This window comes from Callospermophilus lateralis, chromosome 4 (assembly GCF_048772815.1).
Source record: "Callospermophilus lateralis isolate mCalLat2 chromosome 4, mCalLat2.hap1, whole genome shotgun sequence".
Taxonomy (NCBI): domain Eukaryota; kingdom Metazoa; phylum Chordata; class Mammalia; order Rodentia; family Sciuridae; genus Callospermophilus; species Callospermophilus lateralis.
This window is the reverse complement of record NC_135308.1, coordinates 93,239,686-93,252,631: the sequence shown is the minus strand read 5'-3', so window position 1 is coordinate 93,252,631 and position 12,946 is coordinate 93,239,686. Positions and strand designations below refer to the sequence as shown.

The window sequence follows — 12,946 nt, the reverse complement described above, 5'->3', positions numbered from 1 at the left end:
ATTGGAAGAGTCAGAGAGCTTTCTTGAGACTCACTTTCCTTATCTAATGGGATGAAGATGTTTACCTTATATACCTCATCTGGGTGCCATGAGATAAAATGAGATCAAACAAAGGGAAACCGAATAAAAGATGTTAGTAGGCTAGCAATAGAGGTTGTCTCTATTACAAGGGCATGATATCAAAGTTTCACATTGAGCAATTGGATTACATCTCTGTGCTCATTTCCTTTCTGCTTCATACTGTTGGTGGTACTACTGATGGCTGGGCAGAGTGGAGTGGGAGAATATGGGATATAAAGGTATATAGAGCACAGAAAATATAAATAACTCATGAATCTGTGGTGAAGTTCACATTTGTGCTAATCCAGCTTTTACCCTGTCTTGATACATATTTTTTTCCTTTTTATTTCAAAACATCATTTCTTCATTTGCCTCTGAAGGTGAGAAGAATGCTCTTCTGTCAGCGGCATTTCCTTAATTGCACACAAGACAGGTGGGGCTGCATTTGCTGGAGATGTTTATGACTGGATCTCATCTGTCATCTCAGAGAGACATCCAACTGGAGACACTTGATTTAATTTTTTTCCTCTCCAGAAACCCTAGCTTGAGAGTAAACAAAATGGAGAGTATGGAACTATAACGATAACAATATGGCTTCTCATTTTATAGATCATTTACCACAGAGCAATAATTATGTTTCTGTCTAAAGAAGAAAACAGAGGAGGCTTCAGACTTTATCTCCTGCCTATGAAATAAGAAATCAATTTCCCAAAACAGAAAGCCATTTCACCTCAGATCTGGGTTCCAGTAATGCTGAGTTCACTATGACTATGCTAATTTTTTCTTTCCTAATTTTCCCTAGGTTGTCTATTTAATGCCCAGTTAATATTTTTCCTGTAATTTAGAAACCTTTATCAAAACGTTGCCTTCCATTTTTGAAGTTTCAGAGGTTAATGCATGGTGCCGCAGAAATGAGGCGATGTGTGTCAGAGCTCCCATTAAGACCCAAATTGCTGTATTTATTTTACAAAGGAGTCTATTATTTCCAATCTTACAAATGTACAGCATCCACAGGGACCCGGTAAACATTGGAACCGTGTCAAGCCAGGCTTGGAACCTGACAGTCATTATTTCTTCTTGAAAGGTTGTATCTTTTCAAATGGCTCTGGGAAAGGGCTTTTTTAAAAATCTTTTTCTTCTTCTTCTTCTTCTTTTTTTTTTTTGATGTACTGCAGCACCATCTATATTAACACAACCATATTTATGTGGAATGTGATCTAATTTTTTGGAGGAGTATCTTTTGTTAATGGTGGGGTTTCTCAACCCTAGCAATATCTACATATTGGGCCAGGCAATTCTCTGTTGCGTGTGGGGTGTCCTTTGCATCTCAGGCTGTTTAGCAGCATCTATGACCTCTATTTACTAGGTAGGTGCCATCAACCCCCCACCCCTAGTCCCTAGTTATGACAATTAAAAATATATCTAGAAATTGTCAAATGACACCCAGGGACAAAATCTCCCCCATTGAGAACCACTGGTCTATCTACGTGCATTTATGTATACAAACAGAAATATTATTGGAATCAGGAAACTTTGCTGAAAATTTACTTGTACATTCTGTAGAATTTTGGGATGTGGTGATACCAGATTCTGAAAGACCCTCAAAATTCCTTGAGCACTGGATTCTGAAAGTAAGATCCCCCAATTTCTTTAGTTTTATATTCTGTGTTTATCACTGGTTAAGTGCTAAGGGGAAAAAAAAAAGAAAAAAGAAAAAAAAGAGAGAGTGAGGATTTGTTAAGGAAGCCCTGCAAGAGGAAGAACATGTGCAGCTTTAAGAGGCAGTGTTGTGTGTGGTTACATAAAGTCAGCAGCAAGCCTAAGAGGCTGGTAATGCAAACAGAGAAGCCTACGCATCATTATGCCACCGCCTCACACAGCTCAGAAAAGCAGACATGTTTCTTACAGAATGTCTCTGGCTCCCAACAACAGAATTGCAATGTGAGGTTCCTGCTAAAAATTTGATGACTCACCAGTGAGTAACACAAAAGGTATTCCAGGGGTCTAACTGCTCTGCTGCCACTGGCAGGCCCCAGGACAGCAGGAGAAACCAGGAGAGCCCTGAGTTTCCTAAGTGGCTTTTCTTAAGGGCCAGTGTCTCCTGTAACCTGGGAGGCCCTGCCTCTCCTTCCCAGTGAAAATGCTAGTTTGCCCAGAGCCCAGTACTCGGTTAACGTTCTGAGACCCTGTGTCATCCTAAATTGAGCTCACTGATGTTACATTTCACACCTGTTTAAGCTCTGTGGGACCTTAATGCATTTTTGTGATTCAAGGGAGAGACCATTGAGCTGCAGTAATTCCACACAGGGAACTACTGTTTCCATGTCTTTCTTTTTCTTACTTAAAAATCAATGTGGGTTTATAAACAAAAGCCACAAGCGTATGGTTCTGAGCAGGATTGTCTTCATACTATAAAGATCTAATATTGACTTTGTTCTACATTGAAGTCAGATTCATATATTAAAAAAATATATACTTGAAACTTGTTATTGGGATATCATTAGTTAAAAATTCCAGAAGATGCCTTGAAGTTTACTGTCAAACTCTTTACAGAGAAAGTTCATGTAACAAATTAACAATGTATGAGAGATCAAAAACAAAATGCTTAAGACAACAGCACTTGTCTTTAAAAAAAAACAAAAACAACTAAACATGTTAAAAGCTCTTATTCACACATAAACAACTGTTGTGTTATTTAGAAATGGAAAATTTTCTATTCATTAAAGCCATTTTTCAAAGACCTGCATGAATTATTTAAGGGCAGAATAGTACATTCCATATATTCTATGTAATTAAAGTAAAACCACAGGTCTTAAATAGCATGAGTAACTCAGAATGGCCTGTTTTAATTAACCCTAATTAGTGATTTTTTTCCTGTGTTTGGAAAAGATTCTCAGTGTTTCAATGTCAGAGTATCAAAATAAAGAGGCTCCTGACTGATTTGCTTGGACCCCCACAGGAAGACAGTACCAGGGAGAGTTGGTAAGAAGGTTATCTTTAGGAACCTAGATCTGATATCTTCTTATTGGTTTAGAAAATTCATTTCATTAGCATTCCAAAAGGAGAATAAATGGAGGGGAATTGACTCCTCCTAAGTGAACTCACAAGTGACTGATAGATAAGCCACAACATCAACTTTCAACTGTTAGTAGATCTAAATAGTTGGGTCAGTTAGTGCATTGCCCTTGAAAGAATATCTATATTAAAAGCTAAATTATAATGAGAAGATTGGTGTATAGGAGACTCAGTCAGGGAATTATATGCCATAGTCCTAAAAGGACTATGGCATTCTACCAAGAAGATTGGCATACCCATTTATTACATCTATGCTTGTCAGTGATCTGAGAACCTGTGAAGTTCTTGCTCACAGATGCTCCATTTATTTAGGTTACCTGCTGATCTTCTGTTAATAAAGCCTTTCTTCAAACATGGTCCAGTGTAATTGATAAGCTCTTGGTTGTCCCATCCAATATTCCACGGAAGCCGCTTATGTGCTGCTATGATTGAAAAGTGTCCCTACATTTCATGTGTTGGCAACTTGGTCCCCAATGCAAGTAGTGTGGAGAGGTAGGACTTTTGAGAGGTGACTGTGGCATGAGGGTTCTTCCCTCATGAATGGGTTAATTTATTCAGGGATTAGTAGGTTATTATAGACATGGCTTTATGATAAAAGTGAGCTCTCTGACTAGCTTTCTCTGTTTTGCCATGTGGTGCCTTGTACCACGTTAGGGTACAGCGAGAAGGTGTCACCAGTAGTCGGCACCGTGTTCCTGAACCTCCAGCCTCCAGAATCATTAGCTAAATAAACCGTTCTTATTAGCTACCCAATCTGTGGTGTTCAGTTGTAGCAATAGAAAACAGACTAAGGCATGCCCAAATCCCATTACCTACACGTACACAAAAATCCTTCTAGTTATTTCTACAACTGACTGATCTCGTCCATCATTTCTGTGTTCTTACATTCTGAGGCAGTCTTCTCTCACATGCGTTAATGCCACTCACCGTGTTGGTGGTTCTTTCTTTTTTGCAGCAAAAGCGTTATGAAATCCAAAAGGTCAGAACCTAATGTAAGAGAATATCTTATGTTCTTTCATAGTATTTATTTGCCACTGTTATCATCCTGGCCTATTTCTCCCCATGTTTTATATTTCTGAGGTTATAATTTAAAACAAACTTCCTTTTGCTTCTTTTGGAATGACCACTTCCTCTTCTTGAACCTCCTCCTTCTTCCTCATGTTCCTCAGCCTCTTCATTGAAATCCTTACCGTCTTCAGTATCATCTGTCAGTGTGTTTTTAACCTTGAGAAGCCACTCTTAGTTGCATGCGGTGTTCTAATGGGCCTGTTAAGGATTCTGTGGGCCTTGTTCAGGCCTTCTTGTCTCAGCTGTTTGCAGTCAGCAATGTGGTTTCTGTGGCACCATCAGATGTTAGAGCCTTAGAGAATAGTGCTTCATTACCAGGTGTATCTTAGCATAACACCTGGATTTTCTTATCAAGTTGCATGATATAGACCAGGACATAACACACCTCTGCCTGCTTGCATGCCTTCCTTCCTTCCTTTTTTCCTTCTCTCTCTCTCCTTTTAAAAATTGTATACACTTAAGGTGTATCACATGATGTTTTAATATACATATGCAAGGTGAAATTATTATTATAATGAAACAAATTAACATATCCATTATCTCATATAGTTACCTTTTATTTTTTGTGGGGGGAGGAGGTACCAGGGATTGAACCCAGGAGCACTTAACTGATACCATGTGGTATTTTGTTTTCTTGTGTCTGGCTTATTTTACTTAGCATTATGTCCCCTACGTTTATATCTGTTGTCACAAATGTCAAGTTCTCCCCCCGTTTTTGTTTTTTTTAAAGTCTGAATAATATTCCATTGTTCAGATGTTTCTTGACTTATGATGGGATCACATTCTGTTAAACCTATTGTAAGTTGAAAATATCATAGTTGAAAATGTGTTTAACATTCCTAACCTACCAAACATCATATCCTTAGCAATACAGTATACTATTAATCATTGGTTGTTGATTTTTGAGACCTTGTAGCTGACTGAGAGCTGAGGTGTTTTGGCATAGCAAGAGAGTATCATGCTGCAGATTGCTAGCCTAGGAAAAGATCAAAATTCATTTTTTGGAGTGTGGTTTCTAATGAATGCATATTGATTTTACACATCATAAAGTCAAAAAAATTATAAGTCAAGCCATTTTAAATGGGGGACCATCTGTCTCTCTGTATGTGTATTTATATATGTCTCACAGATTTCTTTGCCTTTTCATCCATCAATGGACGACTTATGTTGTCTCCATGCGATGACCATTGTGAATAGTACTTCAGTGAATGTGGGGCACAGATGTCTTTATGAGTGGAGATTTCATCTCCATTGGGTCTGTGCCCAGAGGAGGGATTACTGGGCCACGTGATAGTTCTCTTTTTAGTTTCTTTAGGAATATCCATATTGTGTTTCATGAGGGCTGCACCTACAGTCCCACCAACAGTGTGCAATGGTTCTTTTCTCTCTATACCCTCCCAATACTTACTGTCTCTTTTCTTCTTGAAAATACACATTCTAACGGTGTGATAGTTCATGGTGGTTTGGATTTGTATTTCCATGATGCTTAGTGATGTTGAGTACCTTTTCATATATTTGTTTCCCATTTGTATGTCTTTTATTTATGGATCTAGATGAAGCCTTGTTTATTCTCTGTATTTGGTTTATCAAATGGCCCAAATCCTTACTTTTCAATAGATTGAAGGAAACAAGGAAAAGAACCATAGCTATTGTGAATGTGAGTGCCGTAACGATGTGCCTGGATCCAATGTCACCTAGGAGTGTGTGTCTTGATAATAGTTTCCTCAAAGACTGTCAGGTCTAATCTGCTTTTTCTGGATCTTGTCAAATAGACATCTTTAGAAACATGCAAATTCAAACACTATCTCCTGATTAAGTGGCTAGTTTAATAAGAAAGTTGATAAAAGTACATAACTTTATATCTTCTCAACAGAGAGATGGAGACCTTCCAACTTCAAAGAAAAAACGCCAGTCAGGAGAGAAGATCATGTATACTTTGGTCTCAGTCCCACATGGAAACGACATTGCATCTCTTTTTGAACTGGATGCCACAACTCTTCAGAGAGCTGACTGCTTGGTTCCGAGGTAAAAAAAAAGAATATATGGTTAAAAGATGTTTCTTTGAATAGTTTTAGGAGTAAGTAAGGAATGAAAATCATAGTGTTAATATAATTTCTGTGATATCCAGAGCATAAGTGAAGAAAAAGTGTGTAAAATATTGTGCCTCTTTTGTGAGTAGATTAACATAGTTTATTTTATTCTTATAAATAATTAAAAGGTACAGGACCAATTGAGTTCTGAAAAATTTATAAGAATCATTTATTCCTATTACTTATATGGCCTTTGGTTACAAAAATGATAAATAATCTAAAAGCATTTCTAGGAATACTTTTATCATTTATTTTTATTATGTCAGGTTCCCCACTTCATTTGTTCATTTATTTAGTGATTCAGTCAACAATATTTAAGGAACATTGATTACATTCCAGGCATTGCCTTTGGCACTTAGAAGACAACAGTGAGCAAACTGGTTATATTCTGACATTCAAATGGAAGAGACAAGCAGTAAATAAACCAGCAAACACAAAATATAGGGTCAGGTAATGACAATGTTTTGAAGAAAAATTGCAGAGTACGGAGAATTCTGTTAGATCAGAATGTGTAGGAATGGCCCTTGAATCAAGGGATTGAGTCCACTCCATCTGGGAGTAGTGTTTCAAGCAGCAGGAAGAGGGAATGGAAGAATCTTGAAATTTACTAGGTGTTTTTAAGGACCAGTGAGGAGGCAAGTAGAGTTGGATCTAAGTGGGTAAGGGGGAGGGCGATGGGAAATGAGACAGTCAGAACCTAATGTAAGAGAATATCTTATGTTTTTTTGCTTGAATTTGACTATTTCAGTTGAGCTCTTTTGCCCACAACTCTCTTCCAACAGTAGCACCCTGATGCGCTTGTTGGACACACTGTGTGCCGTCCACATTGTTGGGCCAGGGTGGGGTATTGCTCAGTTGGCCTTGATGGAGCAGTGTTATACTTAGGCCTTGGGTAGAGGTTAAGTGAATGAAGGTAACTATGCAAAGATGCAGGCGCTGTTGTATCAGTCCCTTTGGGGAAGGGTAAAATGTGGCTGTACTAATACTGCTGAGAAACACCACTGTGGAGTGTCCCAGGGTATGAGAATTCCATGGTATTCTCATTCATGAGGAATGTTGCTGAATCTTGACTTTATGTGAGTCCATCTCTCAGGCTTCCCTTTCTCCCATATGGTCTATAAAGAGATCCCCCATCAGGTCTGTCTCCTGCCTTGTCTTCCCAGAATTGGGATCTTAATTACTCCTTGGAATGACTTCACTCATTTTAGATTTTTTAGCAAAATTGGAGGTTTTTTTTCGGGGGCGGGGGTACTTGGGAATGAACCCAAGGGTGTTTAACCACTGAACCACATCCCCAACTGTGTTTTTTTTTTTTTTTTTAAACAAAATATTTTATTTAGAGACAGAGTCTTGCTGAGTTGCTTAACCTTGCTAAGTTGCTGATGTTGGCTTTGAACTTGTGGTCCTCTTGCCTCAGCCTCCCAAGCCTCTGGGATTATAGGTGCATGCCACCAGACTTGGCTTGAAAGTGGAGTCTTTCTTGAATGCCTGTCAAGAGAGTTTGTTCAAGGAAATGGTAAAGGATCTCACTGTTCAGATTACATCAAGGTCTACTGACAATAGATTTCTATGGCACAGGTCCTAAAGAGGTACTCAGTTCCAAAATCCTCTCAAGATGTAAGTTAACAGGCTGGAGTATATTCTCTTTTATTTGGAACCCAGAAATAAGAGTTAACTCGGTAAGTACATACAGGTTGAGCATCCCTAATATGAAAATCCGAAATTTGAAATATTTCCCAAACAGATACTTTTTGAATGCCAACATGATGCTACAGGTGGGAAATTCTACACCTGACCTTATATGATAGGTTTTAGTAAAAATATAGGTGCACCACAAATATTGTATAACGTTATCTTCAGGCTATATGTCTAAGGTATGTGTAAAACATCAACGAGTTTCATGTTTAAACTTGGGACCACCCCCAAGATGTCTCATTATGCTCATATTCTAAAGTGGAAAAATCTAAAATATGAAACACTGTGGTTACAAGCATTTTGGATAAAGGGTACTCAACCTGTATTGAAGAAGTGCCAGGGTAAAATAGGGGAAAGAGCCACAGAGATATATAAGCTATGATCCACTTTCCTGATGCTTAAAATGCAAAGGAAGACCACTGAATACAAATGATATCTCCTGTGTAATTCAGTGCAGAAGATAAGTGGAAGACCAGAGACATTTCAAAAATTTTGGTTATTTAGACAAGAATTGGATGCTTATGCTGAGCACAATGGTGCACACCTGTAATCCCAGCTACTCAAGAGGCTCAGGCAGGAGGATCACAAGTTGGAGGCCAGTCTCAGCAGCTTAGCAAGATCTTGCCTCATGATAAATTAAAAGGACTAGGGAAGCAGCTCAGTGTAAAGCACCCCTGGGTTTAATCTTCAGAACTGGATACTTGTCATTTTAGATTTTTGCAACTCATTTTCTATTTATTCTACTTGTGTGAATGCAGAACCATATTGTTGAATGAATCTCTTTCCCTGAGGTCGCTGGTATTTTATTTATTTTCTCTTATTGGCCAAAATGTTTTACATCTTATGTTGTATGATATGTTTATGTTTAATCTTTATACTCAGCAACTCTAAGGCAGAAAACTTTATGGGCTTTTCTTTTAATTAGTCCTATACACATATTTGTTAAAGAAATAATGGTAAGATTCAATAAAAATGGTAATATTTGAGCTGCATGAAGGTCTAAGTGTGATTTTCCAGGCACTTTCTCAATGGTCATATGCAGTGAATTTTTGTTATTCATGATTCATGGAATTAGCAAAATGAGCCATTAGCAGAATGAACCATTGTTCATAGGGGAAGTATAGGGTTATGTTCTGTTAGTTTCTGTCGGTACATAAACTGGTTTTGTGTTCATGTCTGTTTAAAGACACCTTATTGTCTATGTACTGTTGATTCATTAACATTGACCTCATGGAAACAGGACTATAACTCAGGCCTACATGAAGCTTATCTAGCACAAGAATTTTCTTTAGTCATATCATAGGAATGGTTGATAGCATTTCTAGAATGGGGGCCATTTTAAACACCAAAATCTCCAATAAGAAGCATGGAAATGGAAAAAAAAATATGGCACTAAGTAGACTGCAGAGGGAACATGTATTTACAGTAGAGCTGGAACAAGGAGGCCAAATGTCACCTTGCTGGACCTCAGCTTGGAAATGTGCCTGTTGGATGACTCAAATGCTTTGTCACTCTGCACATGTCCTCAAATGACCGCAAAAGCTCTATGATCTTGGGGTTACAGATAAATTTTAGTAAGTAGAATTTACAAGTATGGAATTCACAAATAACGGGGATCAACTGTACATACTTTCACATGCAGATGATTAAGCTACACAGGGGACAGCTGGCAGGAGCAGTTCTAATGGAGGTGGTTACTTGATCAGTGTTCCTTTAGTGTGCATTAAATTGCCTGAGAAGCCTGTTGAACTACTCATTTTGGGGCCTTACCCCCAGAGTTTCTGATTTAATGGACTGGGGTAAGGTCTCAGAATTTACATTTTGGCTAAGTTCCCTGGTGATGTTGATTCTGCTGATGTTGACACTTTGGCCTGGGTAAAAATAGTATGCTTGCTTTGAAGTAGTCTAAATTCAGAATTTTTTCATAATCCAAATGTATCTTGATAGTCTAAGATATATTTATGTTCCTATCATATATGAAACTGTTAAATATGTCAAATTGTTATATGTTGACAAATATGTCAAATTTGTTATAGTATGTCTTTTATATTTTTTTCTTTTAGGAACTCATATGTTCGATTAAGACATTTATGCACCAACACATGGGTAACCAGTACTAGTATTCCTATAGACACAGATGAAGAACGACCTGTTATGTTGAAGGTAAATATTGCCGAGAATGGTTTAATTTTTTTGTCAAATGTTGTGTTTGTAGGATTTAGAGGGTTTCTGACATGTTCCTTAGAATCCACCTTCATCAACATTAGAGATTATTGTAATTAATTTCATTAAGTTCTTATATCTGCCACTTGCTGAGGTAGCGGAACCATATGGGTTGGCTGTAGCAGGACTGTCAGTCAGGAGGCCGTAGTACAGATTCCAAAAAGAATGGGAACAATATTTGGGAAGAGGGTATGATTTCAGGATTGCCTCTTCTGTGCTCTGTTGGAACTGAAGCAAGGGACAAGTGTGGAAGGGACAATTTTTTTGGTACTTTGGAATCAGGGCAGGGAATGGGCATGGAAATCACCGCATCCTTGCATTCTTTCCCAGAGAGTGATGCATGTGGGAGTTACTGTGTTTGGATTATCTATTCTTGCCTTATATTTCTTAAACAGTACTGATACATATTAGTCTTTGAAGAATATTGCATCGTTATTTAGCAAAACTAATCTTAATGGAAAAACACATTCCAGATTGGAACCTGCCAAACAAAAGAGGATAAAGAAGCATTTGCCATTGTGTCTGTCCCACTGTCTGAGGTCCGAGACTTAGACTTTGCTAATGATGCAAACAAAGTGCTAGCAACCACGGTTAAAAAGCTGGAAAATGGCACCATAACTCAGAATGAAAGGAGGTTAGTAACTTTTAAAATGGCTTTTAATCATCAAGAATTAATTGTCAATTCTTGCTTTATACCTTCAGTGAATGAGTGACTCTAAGGGAATAATAGAATATTCTTGGTAGTAGAACAATTCCTTCTGAATGAGGTGAGGACTTAATTTCTCTTGATCATAATGAGTGAATGAAAAGCAATGATTTAAAATCTGATGGAGTATTTGCTTTTTCCATGTCTTGAAAATAGTTGTTTGTAGTTATTCTTTTTTTTTAATAATTTTTTTTAGTTGATGAGGACCTTTTATTTTATTCATTTATTTGTATGCGGTGCTGAGAATCAAACCCAGTGCCTCACATGTGTGAGGCAACCGCTCTACTACTGAGCCACAATCCCAACCCTGTAGTTATTCTTTGATCTTTTCTTTTAAAGGCTTCATGATACCATTTGTTGCACTTGATTTGATATTTGGTCTTAGAGTTTAATGTCCTAAAGGAAGTTTTATGTTTTTCTGGTCATTTTTAATTCATGACACATTTCTCAGCTCTAGTATTTCAAAATGAAAAAAAAAAAAAATTAAAAATGGAGTACTAGAAAAAAATCTGCAAGGCATAGCTTTCTGCCCTTTTAACTCATTCAGAGAAACTGGATCCTTGGTTCTCAAACTGGTTTTGGAAATAAGTGAGAGAGAGGATGAAAATGATAGCTAGAAATTATTGCATCTCTACTTTGAATCAGGTACTGTGTTAGGCTTCACACATGTATTTTATTTGATCCTTCAAATGGTCCTGAGGTAGATATTCTCATTATATATAAAGGAGAATCGAGAGAATGAGCAACTTGTGTAAGGTCACATAAGTAATAAATGGGGGCTTCAAATACATGTAGTTTAAAGTCTGTGTGCTTTTCAGCACATCTGAGCACAAATGTCCTATTTTTCCCTTTTCATGATTTGCAACTTATCTTTTAATTTGAACAAGATAAAGGTGTTTACCAAGTCAAGGCATTCATGCATTAGAACTCTCAGACACAGCTGGTGAGATGGTAACTGAGATAAGTACCTTGCAGAAACTAGTTAAGTTAAAGAAGTAAACATCCTGTGGCTTGCCAGTTTCACTCTTGGCTGAATATTCTTGAACATCTGTCCAAAAGGATCTCCTCCATATGTGCCACAGAACAGATGCTCAGGAATGTCCAGCCTTGTTCTAAATACTCCCAGACTGAACTCTGTCCACATATCCATCACCCATTAAATAGATGATTAAAGTCATGATATATTCATACACTGGAATACAGTATAGCTGTGAAAATTAAAGAACTACATTTGTGTGCAATGCTGTGAATAAATCTAACAAACTTTTTAGATTGAGTGAAAATAAGTCACAACAAATGCATTCGCTGTTACACTATTTGTAAGTTAAAAAACAAGCTAAATAAATGCAACTTCTTGAGGGGTGTTTTGGCAATTGGAAGGCCTATAAAGACGTTCAAGAAAATCATTGTCACAAAATTCAGTTGGTGTTTCCTCTATGAGGGGAGGCAGGTGTTGACTGGTGAGGGAAAGAAACAACTGTAATTGTCTGTTGCTTGCTCTGGGTGGTGGTGTCATGGGGCTCACATTGTAAGTATCCCTTAACTAAACATATATGTTTTAGAGACTTTTAGGTATGTAACTTATAATACAAAGGAATAAAACACTAACTTGCTTCCCCCTGTCCGGCTCCTGTTGATAAAAAAAATCATAAATATGCAAACAAATGAAATAGCTGGTTCTCGGCTTTCTTTGTTCTTTCCTCTGCTTTTCCCCTGACAGACCTGCATTGGAAAACAACTGTCGTGTATTCAATTATATCTCTAACCCTGTTGGAGGAAATAAATAAAGGCCAGAAGCTGAAGCAACTGCCCCACTTTTATGGAAAACAGATAATTAAATATCAGAGCTCAATTATGACAGGAAATGGATTCTAATGTGCAGATAGGAATTTTTATTTGCCTGAGATTTATCTAATTTCATTTGATGAATCCATTTCTGTCTCTGTCCCTTTCACATATGCATAGAAATTTACTAAGCCCCTCTTACAATTCTAAGCATGAAGGTATTCACTGAAGAGAAGGACAAATA

General features: G+C 37.5%; 1 protein-coding gene across 2 annotated transcripts in view; it reads left to right on the top strand.

The window, feature by feature from the left end:
* Itpr2 (inositol 1,4,5-trisphosphate receptor type 2) overlaps window positions 1-12,946 on the top strand; it is a 474,501-nt gene that overhangs the window by 124,845 nt on the left and 336,710 nt on the right. For both annotated transcript variants that reach the window (XM_077109287.1, XM_076854229.2), the window contains 3 exons: window positions 6,077-6,228; window positions 10,052-10,151; window positions 10,685-10,845. In XM_077109287.1, the coding sequence (XP_076965402.1) occupies window positions 6,077-6,228; window positions 10,052-10,151; window positions 10,685-10,845 (413 nt within the window). The remainder of the gene's footprint in view (window positions 1-6,076; window positions 6,229-10,051; window positions 10,152-10,684; window positions 10,846-12,946) is intronic.